At 41.8% G+C, this 16,781-nt stretch overlaps 1 protein-coding gene across 3 annotated transcripts in view; it reads right to left on the reverse strand.

The window, feature by feature from the left end:
• Positions 1-16,781, reverse strand: part of plxna4 (plexin A4) — a 248,709-nt gene that overhangs the window by 24,194 nt on the left and 207,734 nt on the right. For all 3 annotated transcript variants that reach the window (XM_084909874.1, XM_084909873.1, XM_084909875.1), the window contains exons 22-25: positions 13,289-13,557; positions 7,223-7,289; positions 5,324-5,470; positions 4,051-4,210 (exon numbers count right to left, since the gene is read on the reverse strand). In XM_084909874.1, coding sequence (XP_084766000.1) covers positions 4,051-4,210; positions 5,324-5,470; positions 7,223-7,289; positions 13,289-13,557 — 643 coding nt within the window. The remainder of the gene's footprint in view (positions 1-4,050; positions 4,211-5,323; positions 5,471-7,222; positions 7,290-13,288; positions 13,558-16,781) is intronic.

The following is a 16,781-nucleotide window of genomic DNA, read 5'->3' on the forward strand; positions in this document are numbered from 1 at the left end:
AGGGAAAACAGACGATGCCAAACAGAAAAGTTATGCTTTCAGGCCTCCCCCAAAACAGTGATACCTTAATCAAATTCAGGGATCCAGTCAAACGAAACATACACAATCCATCCCACACACAGCCCGTTCAACTGATTATGTTTACTCTTTAAAAATCTCATCATATAATTTAGGAAACTACCATTCCTTCATATAATAAACATATTTTTAGTCAAATATTATTATTTGTAAGAAAAAAATAGTTTTGTGTTATAAGGTTGAAAAGTTCTGATAGCTCTAGTTTTCTTGGCTTCTTTTTATAGCTTGTGCCTAATTCTGTTAGTCAGATATATTCGGATTCTACACTGGCTGTTTCCCTGTGTAGCAATCCGAGTCTCCCTATGGGCTAAAAAGTTAGTTTCTAACTCTGGCTTAAGTTTGCAATTCTTAGATGAAGAACAAGCACACACCAGAGGGAAAAAAAGCACAACTTTTTTCTAATAAGAGTGTCAAACATTATTTTATTATCATCTTGATCTCTTTTTTCTTTGCTTTCCACAGAACAATCAATTAACATTGTCTAATAAGACTGAATAAAGTCAAAAGGACATAAAAGGTCTTTGGGTGGGGGTAAAAGGTTAGCAAACAGGTAGAACTAAAACAGAAAAGGCTTCTGTGCTAGACGGCTACAAAAGGCGAGTTAAATTAATCACCCTCGCCCTCTTTGCTCTTTTCTCCATTTGTTTTGCTGGTGTACTCGATGGCTGTGAATATAGGGTTTGTGCACTTCTTTTTCTACCCACAGAACTAGCCTTCACGTTTCAGCCTCTGAAGGTACTACTGGTTCCTGTGCTTCCTTCATCAAACTTTCATCTTCATCCCGCTGCCAAGCTGCTCTTAATGTTGTTCAGAATCTCCACCGAGGCGGACCACAAAACAATTCAGCGAGACAACAAAATTGCAAAAAAATTGTGCAACTTCAATACCCAGAGTCTGCTGACCATCTAATTTCCATGCTTTTCAAAACAAGCAACTTCCAGTTCGCGTTTTTCAATGACTAGGAAGGCTTTTACATGACCTTACATCCAAATTACATCTGCATTACATATACAACAGGCCTTGTAAATCTGTGCAACCTCACTACAAAGCAAAACAAAAGCTTTGATAGAAACATCTCACGATACCCCAGCAACATTATAATGAGTGAAAAAGGAAAGCCATCTTGAAAACAAACAGGCAGATGATTTCTCTATTCTTTTTGCAGACATCATGGGCTTTATGAATATGTTATTGTGCCTGCACTACTTGCTGAGCTTCCCACTTCTGTCGGCCACTGTCATCTCCTATTCTGATCACAAACAGAGAAACAAAGCGGCAATCACCGCGGTGCTTGGTGAGGCCTGTCTTTGGAGGATTGATCAGAATTGTGTTAGCAACTGAAAAATCTGCTGGAAATACAGATTCTCCTGTTGTTTGTCTATACAGTTCATCTTCCCATAAAGATGCAAATAAGCGCCTGTCTCCAGGCAGGGCTCAACAGACGAATGGGGAACAAAAAGAACGAGAGGAAGGAACAAATAAAAGCATAAACCTGGTGTGGAAACTGCAACAAACTGAGATCACATGCATTCCCAAATCCAGTGGTATCTAATCAGGATGTGTGTGTGTGTGTGTGTGTGTGTGTGTGTGTGTGTGTACACTTAGTCTTCAGGGGAATGAATAACAGCTGAAGGTAAAGTGAAAGGCTGAAGGTGACTGTGGTACTTGACAAAGAGGCAAGACACAGGTTTGCTACTGGCAGCATTTGCACAAAGACACCAACACACACAGGGCTTACTTCTTTGTTCCTAGGTCCTATCTTCATTTGTACTCTACAGAGGACTACAGCAGAGGGCAGTGGAATTAAAAACAATACCCCAGGATAACAACGCTTCTGGCAAGTTTATCTCAAGACAGGCCTGCAAAAATCCTATTATCCTTATCAACAACTGTGTGTCAGAAGTTACAAAAGCCACTGGTGTTACCTGTACATGTAGTTAGAAAATAAAGTGAAATAGAAGATGTGTTTCCACTGAAGAGTTATCATCAGTGTTAATTGTGCAATACCAGGAAAAAAACAACCCACAGGCGTGAACGGATATGTCAAACCTGTTTTAAGTCTACTAATGAACTCGTGATTAAGAGAGAAACTTCTTTTAATCTGTGCAGCAAGTGTTAGAAATACGTTTTAATAAAGTTTCTTTTTAACATTATTTGAAATGTCTACTCATAACAGAGTTGTTACACTCCTCATTAGACGGATACAAGCAGTGTGAAGGCTTAACCAAGATGTAGGAGTGTTTAGTATTGAAGGTAAAATTGCTACATGCTTACACAACAGTGTTTCAGTTAGGGAGACGCTGCCTTGGCCATGTGTGGGGGTATAACATAGTGTTCCTATACTGCTGATAGCGTAACTAGATACAAACTTTGAGGTACCGGTTAGAACTGACACTAATGTAGAGATAAAACATGTCTGGCAACAAGTGTAGAGTAGGTAGGCATTTTCTCACACAGGACAAGACCCCAGATTGAGGACGACGACCAATGCCAAGAGGAAGGACCACGAGGAGAACGAATCAGGGAGCGCTAGACCACGGCCTCTTCCCAGCGATAGCCAATCACAGATATATGCGTGTCTGATATATGCTTTGAATTATAAATATTTTTCCACTTTTCTGTGTGCAGACTGCCTGATATAGAGAAGTCCACAGCTGTGCAACTCAAATCTTTAACCGTTTGATAATAAAATAGTGTGAACTACTAGATTGTTGCCTGAACTTCACTCAGAAAAAAAGAACACCACACAAGTGGGGTGCAAAATGTTTAGACAGCACTGAAAAAATAACCAAATTGCTCTATACACGCGTTCTCTTCTGTTTACATTTATTCATTCTCTCCCTTATGCTTGCAATCACACACACACACACCCACACACTCACACTGAGCGAGTGACCAGAGAACTCCAATTGCCAATTCCCTCTTGTAATAAAACAATAATAGAACAACACGTCCTGCCCAAATGGGGCCATAAAACAATTTCATCCAGGAGTGTTGTCAAAAGGCTAAACTAATCTTTTTACTTAGCTGTCTCAGACAGATTCCCTGTGGTATATTCCTAGCCCATCTGAGAGCTGAGGTTGGTTATAAATATGCTATTACCAAAAAACAACAGGGGTTTGAAAAAATCCATCTGGCAAAATTAAACCATAAAAAGCAACAGTCCACAGTGAAAAGACAGCCTGTAGGTATTTGGCAGGACAACAATAACGGATAACAATATTATGCTCACATGTAGTAGGGGTGTGCATGTGTACCCTACACCAACAAAGGTGTACAAGAACCCCTGAGCACTACAGTAGGATGTCTTGCCAAGAAGGTACATAATTGCACCTCTTTCCCCTAACAGTGGCCCATTAAAGTAATTACTTGCATTAGGAAGGAAGGAAAGAAACACACAGAGAACGAAGGGAAGAAATAAAAAGGAAAGGAATGGCTCGCTGAGCGTCTCAATTGATTAGCTGATCAATCATCTGACTCGGACGCTAGTTGACATGTGCGTCGATCGATGGGAAGTTTTGGGAGGAGAGAGACCAATCTCAGACATCTGAGCCATCACAGCCAGGAAGTCAAGTCTCCTGAGGTTATAAAAAAGCAACTTCTCTATATCTAAGAGGACTTTACTTTTTAAGAAGGCCTGGGTAGAGTGGGGAAGATTTAAAAAAAAAATAAAAAATCGATGTCTGTCTCAGCTCAGCCAGCTTCCTCCAGGCACACGAATAAATGATTTCTATATTTCATTTTTTTTTTGTCTTTTTGTGTTTTTTTCTTGTTTGTATTTTCTTCTGGACCATTGAGTCCACAATAAAGGCTGTCTGATCTGAAACACTGAATCTTAAGAACTGTTTTGATAAGCTGAACAGTATCTACAGGAATGTGAAGGAGCTCCAAATCATAGAATTATTTCAGATTTCTATTTCATTATTCTATTTTTTTCCACACTGTTCACATAAACAAGGCAAAGATTCATACCCAGGTCCATATCAGACGCTTTCAGGCGGTGTGAATGCGGGACGTTCTTGTAGATGGCATCCAGTATCTTCTCCTTCACTTGGCTTATGGTGTCACAGTTTAGCACCTTAACCTGGATCTCTGGACTCTTCTCATTTTCTGGATGTATGCAGTTTACCACCTGAAACACGCACAAAACCGTCACTGTGGTGAGTCTAATAAGGACTTGCGGGTTAAACGGTATCATAAGGTTTTATTTTACAGATGCAAAATGGATCTTTCGGAATATATACTAAAAACAAGTTGATTTAGAGCAAGGTATAAAAAAAAAGGCGTACGAGATGTAAGGTTGTTGACAGCTTTGCAGGAAATAGGTTTGTGTGTTTTATGTTAATAATGATGATTGGTACTCAATGGAAATGCAATAATTCTGTGCCTGCCAAGGGGTCCGTGAGAGAACTGCGGGAAAAGAAAATATTCACTATGGAAACTGCTCTTTTCTCAGAGCTTGAGACGAGAGTAATTTGCTACCTGAACTGATGAGCACTAAAGTAGCTAATTATAATAATATTATCATATTCATCAGCTCTTACAGTACTGCCTTTGGGTGTTGGTGGCAATACCTGAATTACAAGATGAGCACAAATACACGTTAAAGGGGTGAGAGAATAAACGCCTCATCTTTTATGAAAGCATCATTCCAAACACGTATGCCCACGTTGTACATAAAATGAAAAATTCCCTTTAAAAGGGTTAACTATGGGCAGTTTCTAGACATTTTTCTACTGCAAGAACTGGGGTGGTTAGAAAACTATTGGTGTTGGAAAAGACAATGTGAAATATGTATGTAAATCTGTACTCCCAGAATGCTGAGTACAAACTGGTCTGACACTAGAAGAGAAAACCGAACAATGTCTAAGTTTCCCCTCCAGAAACAACAACGGTCACAGTGGAGCCAGGATAACAGACAGATCTGGTCAGTAAATCAGAGGTTCCATGAGGAGCGAGCTTCATCGTCTGTGCGCTTGTGCAGACACATACACAAACATAGTCTATTTCCTTCCTCCTCATCCCAAAGCCCTGCTCTTTTGCTTGACAGCTCGGGTCTCAACAGGAAGTGAGGTCGCCACTCCCGTGCCCCCTTCATGTCAAGCGTAACAACGACAACTTTGTGTCCCATTGCAAATCTCATGACCGACCACCCATAACCACCCTTTTACTCTCGCCTTGTCCCCGAAAGCATATTAAGTGTCCCCAGTGAGCCCTTGGACCTGTGGGCAGGTGAACCCCTTACCAGCGTCTTGTAGTCAATCTGTTGTCTGATGAGCTTGTCTTCACTGAGCGAGTAGCGTGCCTCTCCTGTGATGGAGTCAATGGGGCCTTTTTCCATCTGCTGCTTGATGGCACAGAAGAGGGAGAAAAGAGGCTCGCCTGCACACTCCTGTGAAGAGATTTGACGAAAGGGGGACGTTTGGAAAAGAATGAAGACATTTTAAAGCCTTTTTTCTGCGCTCGGCTCACTGACAGCGAAGCGTAATTTTGTCTCAGAAGATAAAATTTTGTGGGGGGGGTTTTATAACCGCTTTACTTCCAAGTGTTGCTGAGTAAGACTTATAAACGTCATGTTCCCGATAATATTGCACCTGTTTCACCTAAATTAAAGAAAATTGTACCACCTATCAATATAGAGCCGTTGCTGAAGTTAGGGGAAGGTTTGACGGATAAACAGTTTTAAAAAAAAAAAGTGAAAACCCTCCCCTGCGATTTTCCCTCCCCAAGACACTCCTGTTTATCAAAAAGAAGAGACTGGCCATTTATCATTGTTTATATTTATCTCCTCCAGCTGCAGAAAAGTGATGACTACAGAGATGGAGGAGAGAAACAGGATGATTGTGACATTTTCTAGACTCGAAGGTGGAGAGGAGTTGTGGTTTTGCTTTTAGTGAATAGTGGTGTCCTGTGAAGTAAAAAGTACACCTCCTCAGTGCTGCATCAACATGTCAGTATGCTTTCTAGCTAAAAAAGGACAACAAATCCTCCAAGTGTTAGATGAATCTTCGGTGGCTGTGGCAGAGAGGCTGTCTTTTGAATATTATGAAAACATTTTCCAAATGGAAGCCCAGACGACACACGAAATATGCCGTGTGTACGCTATATTTTATGCACACTCATAGGCTATTTGTGCTATTCCTGTACCCAGCTGTATTAAAGGTAAACATCTGATTTAACAGACTCAAAAAAGTACATGCAGAGTTACAGGACATCAGACATGATTATGCTTGTGCTATATTCATATATCCATACGCTGGAAACCAGAACAACCAGTAACAATAGTTCAGCTGTTAAATATTATTATTAGGAACACTGGCCAACTGTCCTATTATAGTTCCTTACTATCAGAACTATTAAGAGGTCCCTGAAAAGCCATCAGTGGATCCAAAACACCAGTATTAACAGGGACTAAAGAATCACATTTGTCCCATATTAGCTTCTCCTCACAGGCTTCATGAAAATAACAACCTCAAATTAAATGTACCATCATTACCATCATAATTTATAGTATCATGTTATCCCAATACATCACTTTATGTCAGAGTGCAGGCTTACTTGTGGTTCCCAGAGTTTGGAAAAGTGCAATGATAGGCAAAGCCTTCAGCTATCGGCTCCTCTCTTGTGGAACCAGTTTCCATTTTAGATCCAGTAGGCAGAAAACCGTTTTATTTTTAAGATTAGACTATAGCTCTTCTTCTTTAAAGCTTATATTTAGTTAGGTGACCCCGAACTACCCTTTTGTTATGCTGCACAAGGCTCTGGCTGCTGGGGGACCTGATGCACTGAGCACTATGCCTCAGCACCACAGTTTTTATGCTTTGTCCTATCTGTCTTCCTTTCCCCTTTCTTCTCAGCTCAACTTGTTGTGGCATATTGCTGAAGTGCCTTGCCTTTTTGGCACGCTAGGCTAACTGGTGATTCTAAAGTGGCTGCAGGTGTGGATATGAGTGTGAATGGTTGTTTGTGTCTTTGTGCTAGCCCTGTGTAGGACTTGTGACCTGTCCAGTGTGTCTGTTACCCCGTGTCAGCTGGGATGGGCTCCAAGCCCCCCTGCAAACCTCAACTGAATGAATGGTTAAGACAATGGATGGATGAATGGATGGAGAGCAGGAAGCATAATCACAGAAAACTAAAGAGTTACCTTCAGAAACTTGTAGAGGAGGAATGTAAACCAGTTGGTCAGCATTTTCTCCGCAACAGACTCGGTCCTGGAAACAGACAGCGACAAAGCAAATCATGAACATATGATCCCTGTGCTCTTATTACATCATTAATATTCAACACCATTGTCAAATATTAAGTTAAAAATGATGGCCGCTGCCATTGAATACGCCTGGGCTATGCAAACATAATTGCAAAGCCATGTATTGGGAAAGCCTTTGCACGTGCTATACGATGGCCTTTCAGACAATCTTTCGGCTTGCCTTTATGCTCAGGCACGCCAAGGGCAGCTTGTCTACAGCGGCAGGGATTTTAATATGAGGCAAAGCAATTAAAAGCCTTTATTTGATCCCAGTGGATTGATGTCGTTAGGGGCTGGAGCGGCTCTGTAATAACACTGGCCTCATTATCAAGCGCTCCCTTGCCTATTCACTGGACTAACACTCGATCCGTGCACAATAGAAAGTGAATGAATACATCTCCCTCCCTTTCTCTGCCTGGCATCCATGCTCCACTGGTGTGGCAAAATGGTGTGCATCTCTTTTTGTGTGTATGTGCTGACCTGGGCTAGCAGAGTGAGTGATCCCATGTGAATGGCTAATATGCATACATAATAACAACAGTGGTGGCAAAGAGAAAAGGAGGATAGGCAACGATCGAATGTCTTTTGACAGCAACCTTCTTGGCCAGCAGCAGGGGTGTGTGGGCAATCTGTCAGAACACCTCAGATACACACCCACACACCCCTGCCTCCATCCTCAATGAGCAACTACCATAGGCATCAATATTTCAGGATTAGTGTCCATTGTGCCCGCTTGTGTGCGTGTAGATTTTGTCCCTAGTGTTTCGACTGCCACCTGCAGCCCTCCCAACCTTCACCATTCAGACAGCCTCTTAAAGGGACTTCAAACTGAGCTGTGAGGGGGGGGTTGATGTCTGCTGTGCCAGTGGGCTGGTCTGGTACCCCCCTCTCAACACTGGCACAGCACCTGGGGGGGATTAACTTCCTGCCTCTCACTGTGCCCGCACTTTTATTTTGCCGCCCTTCCTCCGTCCACAGATCCAAGGGTCAACAAGGTCACGTTTCATCTTTTCTTTCATGTGTCCTTGCTCTCTCTCTTCCTCCCGCTGGCTGCCATATTCTGGATCCTGTAATCATACATGCTTCCAAATCCTCTCCATTTCCACAAATGTAGCCTATCTATCAAAGGGATGAAAGGAGCATGGAGAAAGGAGGAGGTGCACTGGCAAGGAAGGAGTGAGGCAGTACTGAACAAGGCAAATGAAGAAAAGAACTAAAATAAATAGCTTGGCTGAGTCCGGCCTTTGCCTCTTTACAAAAAAAAAAAAAAAAAATTCCTCAACTTCCTTTTTCTTACTCCAATCTCCAGTGAAAGCTGTGTTTGTGTGTTTGTGTGTGCCTGGACAATTGCAAGGCTGTTTTAAGGCTAGTGTGCAAAAAGCACAAATTAATCCCACTGCGCATGTATTCAGTAATTATCATGTGTGCTGACTAGTGTTTATTGTATGTGTCTGTGCATGCGTCTGGCAGTGGGTGGTAACCCTGCAGTGCTAAGAAGTCTTGGCACAGCCGCACTGTTTCGCTTATGCTCATTCTCACTCATAGCGCACTCTGTGGGGAATGAGGATAAAAATGGCACTGTGACGGAGATGTTTGAACATCTAACATTAGTGTTCGGTTTTATAACTTTCGAACAATGTTCTCCAAACCTTTACTCGGCTCAGATTCAAAACACAGCACAACCTATGTTTGGGTTAATGCAATGAAATGTGCCGTGGCGTTTTGGCATGGTCGGGCTTGTCTGCTTGGCAGACAGACAGTGGGACAGTGAGCATTGAGAATGAGCTAGAGCTGTGGGGACCTGGCAATATTTCGTTCCCATTGATTACCGTGGTAGGATAGATGGGACTCCATGCCTCATCGAGTATTTAACCTTTTCGTTGGCCACACCTGCAAGTTACATGCATTTTAATGTCCATATGACAGTTAGTGTGACTCATTAATCAATATCCAGCCAATTAAGTTATAAAGAACCTTTCGTGTCACCGTTAATCAAATCAAATCACTTTTTTCCATTTACTGATAAACTGTTTGTTCACACTTTAGAATACAACGCAGCTCCTCCAGAATAATAGAGTTACAACAATATTAACAAGTCCTTACTCTGTCTAACAAACAATTTCTCACATTTTAAAAGCTGGAACCAGAAAGTATTTCACAGTTTTAAATGAAATCAATTTAATAATGAGTTGTTAAAAGTCCAAAATATATTGTGACAATCAACAAAGTATAATTTTATGACACCTATCCGTTTGTCTGCCTGTCTATCAAATTCAGCTTGAGGTGTCTCGCTTGCATTAAGGGGAAGTAGTAACTGCATTTTCTTTGATTTTAGCCACATGCTAAAGCAGCACAGCTTGAAATGAGAAACCATTTCTATTTGTCACTATGGCTCTGGGTGGGTGAGGAAGATTGGTCATCATAAGTGTCAAACTGTCTTGCAGTGATGGCTTGCTACTGATACGGACTTGTTGATGCATGTGCGCCGACATTTATTGCATTTATTGCTCACACCCAAACAGAGAGAGCGCTTATCCTTATACAAGGGGCCCTTCAGACCTGTGTGATGACAGGATGTCTGTGCATGAAGCCAAAGCAATATTGTGATTAACACATGAACATATTGGGTTTTCATCTTTTGACCAAAAATCAAAACTGCTATTTTGACGCGTCGACTGTCGCCAAACAAAACTTAAGGCTGCAAGAAAGGCAGTTTAACTCTGCATGATGAGGGATGCTGGTGTGGGGAGGCTTGGAGAGATGGAGGAATGAAGCAAAGAGAGGAGTTGAAGGAGGAGAATGCAGCAAGGAATGCGACAGATGGTTGTGGAAGGCTCTCGTTAGTTAGCTTGCCTGTTGGTTGTGCTTCAGCACAGGTTGAGATGGGACAGATGGAAGGATGTGTGTTCGTGTGTGGAAAGAGAGAGAGAGAGAGAGGGAAAAAGGCACACACACATACACACACACACACAGAGATTTCTTGGAAGAGGAGGCAGTGGGTATCCGTGCTCAGATGCTGTGCCAGAGACACCCTGCTCACGCACTTTAAGCATTGATTTAGCAATCAAGAAAACAGGGGAGGGGAGGGGGGAGAAGGGGAGGAAGAGCTGGGAATATAGATTGAGGGAGTGAGTATAGGAGAGCAAGTGAGTGATAAAGATAGTGACGATGTTACACAAGGGACACAAGCTTCAAGCTTCAGAACTGAAGACAAACATGAGAGAGAGAGCAGCGAAGAGTGAGACGACGGAGTCAGGTAGTGAGGGAGGCGAATACTGAAAATGAACAAACAAGGAAAGAAAAAGAAAAGAGACAGAACAAATTAAAGAGGGACTGGGGGGTGGAGTGCTACTTCCTCCATCTTCACAGCCCCCTGCCTATATATCTGGGCTATTTTCAGTTGCTATCCAGGGACGCACCAGTCAGCCCACACTACAGGGTGGCAGAGCTTGCTCAAACTGCCTTATCACATCTGAAATGCATGCTGGGTTGTTGGAGAGCTAATAAGCGCAACGGTGGAGGAAGAATGAGATAAGGACAGTCTGATCAGTGCCAATCACAATCGTGTGTATGACAAATAGGGATTCAAACTGGGTGTGGATGTGTTGTAAACATGTGCTCTTTCCTCACTGCTGGCTGAATGCAATGACATTGTCGCCGGGGGTTCCATCTGCCCTGTCACCAAGGGTGAAGAGAAGGAAGTGTCAACATAAAGTGTCTTATATTTGGTGTCTACAGTTGTTGGTCATGCACAGGTCGCTGTAGAACTTTCTGTGACTATTTCCTTGTGAAGTTAATCCTAAATTCACTTTTGAATCAAATTTTCATATGAGATTAATAATTATCTGCATGGAGAGCACACACAAGGCTCTGGTGACGCATAAACTGAGTGATCAAAGAGCTGCTCTCACGACTCGCCTGCGTGCCTTAAAGTCATCAGCTTTCCTCAGGTGGTGACACAGCTTTAAGTATCTGCATTGTCCTTGACCGCCTCTCCCTGTCTCTGCTGTACGCGCCATCTCTTATGCTGTATCTACTGCCGGGATCAGCAGTTACTCCATTGTTTAGTGGCTGCACCATATTCAGTGAGCTCTGGCTGCAGTTAATCAGCTTCCAGCCCAGACGGCAATAATTTCTCTCTGCATCACCAAGCAGAGCCTAAACAGGCGTTCATGAGGTGAATATGCCCACTGTCTTCTGGATGGTACGGTGAACAGCATTAATTTCAGTCCCGTCTGCATATCCTTGCTGTGTTCATGCATTTGTCTTCGTTGGCAGAGAGTGAGTGAGGGTGTTTTTAGGCAGAAGGAGAATTAGAATCGAAATGAGATGGACAACTTCATTTATGATATGCTAGTCAAATTATCTGGGGATGCCAAGCCTTGAGTGACAACCTGCAAGTAAAAACAACATAACATGTGTGTGTAGTGTAAGTATCAGTGAGCATGCACGCGCTACACACATACAGCTGTGAGGAAGCTGGTTCACTCAAGAAACCATAATCATCACATTTACCAAACACCGTAGGCAGGAAGCATAATCACATACAGTGCTGTGTTCAAGTGCATGCCATTAAGGCTTTGACTGCAAATCCAACGGAGGATTGTGATTGTGCCAGAGTGCAAGCTTTTCACAGTCTCACTTTCTCCCGTTTTCATAAATGAGTATTTTTTTTTCCTCTTGAGCTATTTGAAATTGGATTCAGTGCTAATTAATTATAATTATTTTGCTAATGATGTGCACGGTAATACACTCTGGTGTTTCTGAGACAGAGCCAGCAATTCAAGGTCACAGGAGTTAATCCAAACATGTCAGGGGACACATCCAGTCCTTCACAGTAAAGAGGAACCTGTATAAAACGTCCTTTTCTATTCCAAACCAACAAGAATACCAAGCTAGGTTCAGAAAAGCAGATGTTGTGTTAGATAACGCATTTTATGTGTACCTATAGACTGATCTGCTGTAACTTTATGACCAGTGACAGGTGAAGTGAATAACCCTGATTCTATCAAAAGTGAACCAAGGAAAGAAAAGTTGTGAACTAGTAACAGGATCCAATAGATGAGCTACTGTTGCTCAAATTGCTGAAAAAGTTAATTATGGTTCTGATAAAAAAGCGCTAGAACACATAGTGCATCACAGTTTGTTGTGATTCCTGCAGACCAGTCAGGGTGGTCATACTAACCCCTGTCCACCAAGTATGGGCACATAAGCATCAGAACTGGACCACGGAGCAATGGAAGAAGGTGGCTCAGTCTGATAAATCATGCCTTCTTTTATATGCGTGTGTTCCATGTGCGTTGCTTACTTGCAAACACTTGGCACCAGGAAGCACTATGAGAAGCGAGGCACTGTGATGCTTTGGGCAACCCTAACCCTAGCACCAGGTGGGTACCGGCACCTACTGATGCCCTGTTATTTCTTCAACCCTTGGGTCCTGCCATCCATGTGGATGTTACTTTTGACACATATTACCTACCTAAGCATTTTTGCAGAACACCTTCAGCAGGATATACACCCTGCCAAAAAGAAAAATGGTTCACAAAAATTTGAGAAGCACGACAATGAGTCTGAGGTGTTCACTTGACCTCTAAATTCTTAAGATCTCATTCCAATCAAGCATCTGTGGAATGTGCTGGACAATTAAGTCTGATCAATGGAGGCCCCCCCTTGCAACCTATACAACTAAAAGGATGCATTGCTAACATCTTGGTGCCAGATACCACAGCACACATAGTGGAGTTCATGCTTCGATGGTTCAGGGCTGTTTTGGCAGCATAAGGGGGACCAACACAATACGGTCAAGCATAGTACCATTAACTTACTATCAAAAAGGTAGGATACGTCTTGGTTAGAATATACAGCAAAGAAGACTAAATTGTCCTTCACCAACTATGTAACTTCAACTTCACTGATATCACAGTCTAACAAGTGCTCTACTTGGTTTTCATGCCTGCTCATTACCTGCGGAGGAGCAGTTTGGGGTGGTTTTTGCTCTCGAGGTTGCGGTCTATGAGGTCGGACAGCAGGTGCTTAAGGACATCAGTGGCATACTCCAACTTGCTCTGCAGCACTGTCATGATGAGTGAGGCCACATTGCCGCGGTCCCTCATTGAGAAACCACGCTGGGCCTCCAGAGTGCGAATAAAACACAGCAAGAAGATCTTGTTGTTAATGAGCTGACCAAAGAGCTTCAGCCCTTTCTCCACCTGCTCCTGGCGGTAGCCTGGCACCTGCGCGGAAACAGAAGAAATGTTCACTTACTTAAAGAATACAGACTTTGAGTGGTACATTCAAGGCCATGACATACAGACTCAATTAGTCACTGGGTAATTCAAATGCACTGCTATTTATTACCTTATAAGATGTACAATGTGTTAAGTCTTCTTTTTAAAAATGACACTTTTAGGTAATGTTTATGCAGATAGCATGTTGGACTAATCACAAAACAGGTCAATAGGATTGAGAAAGTGACTCTATTATGAACAAATTTTCCACCTTGTCACCCCAAAGCATCACATTTCCTCCACCTTGCTGAATAAAATGCCAAAAACCTCTTAAGCAACTTTTCTCCTGCTCTACATTGTTCTGTTATTTCAGTTGTTCTACAAATGTGTTTCTTTTTTACCCAAACACAAAGTTAAAATTGACATGTCCATAGTGTTGGTGTTTTGTCTATCTTAATCCTTTCCTCTTCTTAGTCTTATTAGTTGCCTCTTATTAGATGTGTTTCATCTATTCCCATCTTTGCCCTAAAAGAGTGTCCTGAGGAAAACTCTTTGCTGCAGTTGTTGGGAACACTTGTTGAGAGCTGAATTCTCGCTCCAACCCTCTGAACCAGAAAAACCTTCGTGATCAGTTGTGGTCAACTTCCCTCACAATGGAGGACATAGTGCTGAATGGAAGCATGGAAGATTAAAGTTATGCATCAGGATAAACAGGTTTTCTTTGATCATGACCATGCTACAGACGTGATTCAGAATGGGATGGAAAACACCGGAATTAAAAAAGCTTGATATGACAGAGGAATTCAGGGAATAGCAATACTTATTAAAAACTCTGTGAGACTTTGAGAGAGTTATTCGTCAAGGTTGCTGTCTATCGCCTCTTCTCTTTCGTTTATATACTGAACCCTTGGCACAGCCCATATGACAAAGTGAGCATATGAGAGGAATAAATATTAAAGGGAAAGACCATGTCATCAGCTTTTTTGCAGATGATGTCATACTATATCTTGTGGGGCGATCGTGGCTCAAGAGTTGGGCGTTCGTCTTGTAATCGGAAGGTTGCCGGTTCGAGCCCCGGCTCCGACAGTCTCGGTCGTTGTGTCCTTGGGCAAGACACTTCACCCATTGACTACTGGTGCTGGTCAGAGGGCCCGGTGGCGCCAGTGTCCGGCAGCCTCTCCTCTGTCAGTGCGCCCCAGGGCGGCTGTGGCTACACTGTAGCTTGCCATCACCAGTGTGTGAATGGGTGGATGATTGTGTATAGTGTAAAGCGCTTTGGGGTCCTTAGGACCAAGTAAAGCGCTATACAAATACAGACCATTTACCATATATCCACAAAATTCAAACTAAACTATCATTCTTTTGTTTAATGTAATTAATACCATCGCTGAGCATTCAGGGTACAAAATTAATGTGGTTTAAAAAAGCCATGCTTGCGACAACATCATCTAAATATATAAAAAAACATATATGAAAGAACATGAACTTTGTAATAGGCAATATTCTGGGCTATCAAGTATCGCAGGGGTGGGGGAACTCCAGGTCTCAAGGGCTGGTGTCCTGCAAGTTTTAGATATCACTTTTGGTCAACACACCTGAATCAAATGATTAGTTAATTTCCAGACCTCTGGAGAACTTCAAGAAATGTTGAGGAGGTAATTTAGCCATTTCAATCAAGGACACATCTAAAACCTGCAGGACACCGGCCCTGGAGGCCTGGAGTTGCAAACCCCTGAAGTATTGCATAATTTTAAAACTATGTATCTTGGGAACATTATTAAATGCATTGCGTGCAATGACCTGTACTTGACAAAAAATTTTATTGAGTGCCGCAAAGAAAGCTTTAACAAGAAAATATTCTAAATAGGTTTCGCAATGTTTAGATCGAAAGAATTTTTTTTGATAAGTGGAAAACACACAAGGCCTTATAATGTCCATACATTATAAGGCACCAAGGAAAAGGTATGAAAAACATTTATAGGCTATGCGTTTTTACTTAAATGTATATGTATGCATGTATATGCAGGACATTTGCAACTGGCACCCACATTTTCCTTCTCTTTTCAGTTTAGTTTTTCTCTGTTCCCTGGAATTTAGTTGATGTCAATATCAAAATTGTGAACAAAACTTTTAGTAAAAAAAACAAGTGTCAAAATATTTATTCATTTAGAAAACTTTCTTTGCAATTGCATGTACTATAAGTGTTTATGTTAATCAGAAGCACCGAAACTTGTAATAACAAAAACTATAAATTAAAAATTAAACTATAAATTAATAAATACACTATTTCCCTACATAAAAGTGCAGTTTAAAAGTAATAGGTTCATCCCATTGAATAAAAGATGGAAAAAAGGAGAGGAAAAGAATAAGGGAAAAGGATGAATCTGGGGAAATGAGAAGTTTAACATTTTACACTCTTTGTTGCACTTCATCTGAAGATTGAGAATAAAGGCAAGTAAACACTGAGCCTCTTTAGGGAATGTTTATTATTTTGATGCTGCTGTATAAGCTGAAAGGGAGTGCAATGATGTGAATTTCCCTTGTCTGAGCCCAGATCATCCCTGCACCATTTAAACAAGTAACTTGCTACACATTCCTCTCTTCTCCATTTTTTTTCCACACAAATAGCACCTAAGGAGATTATGTCTTTTTATCTGTCAAGAGCACTCGCGGTAAGACGGCATCTCTTTGCACCCAATGCAGCTGTCAACCAGCATATGTTCTGTCTTTCCACCTTTCATGGAAGTAGCTGTAATCTGCTGGGAATTATTGTTATATTGCAAGCCTAATTTCACACTGCTTGCCAAGATGTGTAGTGTGTCGGTGTATGCATGTGTTGAGCGTGAGATCGTTTTTTTTGTGTACAGGCTGCATACTGCATGACATGCAAGGAACACCGCGTGTGCTATACCTGTATGTGCTGGCTTTTGATTGACTAATTTTTCTACTTACATTTCTAGCATTAAATGAGCACCTTGCATGTCTTCAAATATTTTAATACTGACAAAACTGCTTAAGTAAACCTAGACGAGCTTTCCAGCACCTGTGCTACTTCCGTCCACAGTAGACAGTCAAAAACTTGATACTGAGATATCTGATACATCAATAACAATTAAGTAGTCATCAGCAGCCCAAGACGAGCTTGCTGCTTTTTTCATTAGGCTCCTTTTCCACATTATGCTCCTTATACAGTTCAATATTTATGCCAATTAAAATATAATTAATATTGC

Source organism: Perissodus microlepis, chromosome 17 (assembly GCF_051167445.1).
Source record: "Perissodus microlepis isolate ML-2025 ecotype Zambia chromosome 17, ASM5116744v1, whole genome shotgun sequence".
NCBI classification, from domain to species: domain Eukaryota; kingdom Metazoa; phylum Chordata; class Actinopteri; order Cichliformes; family Cichlidae; genus Perissodus; species Perissodus microlepis.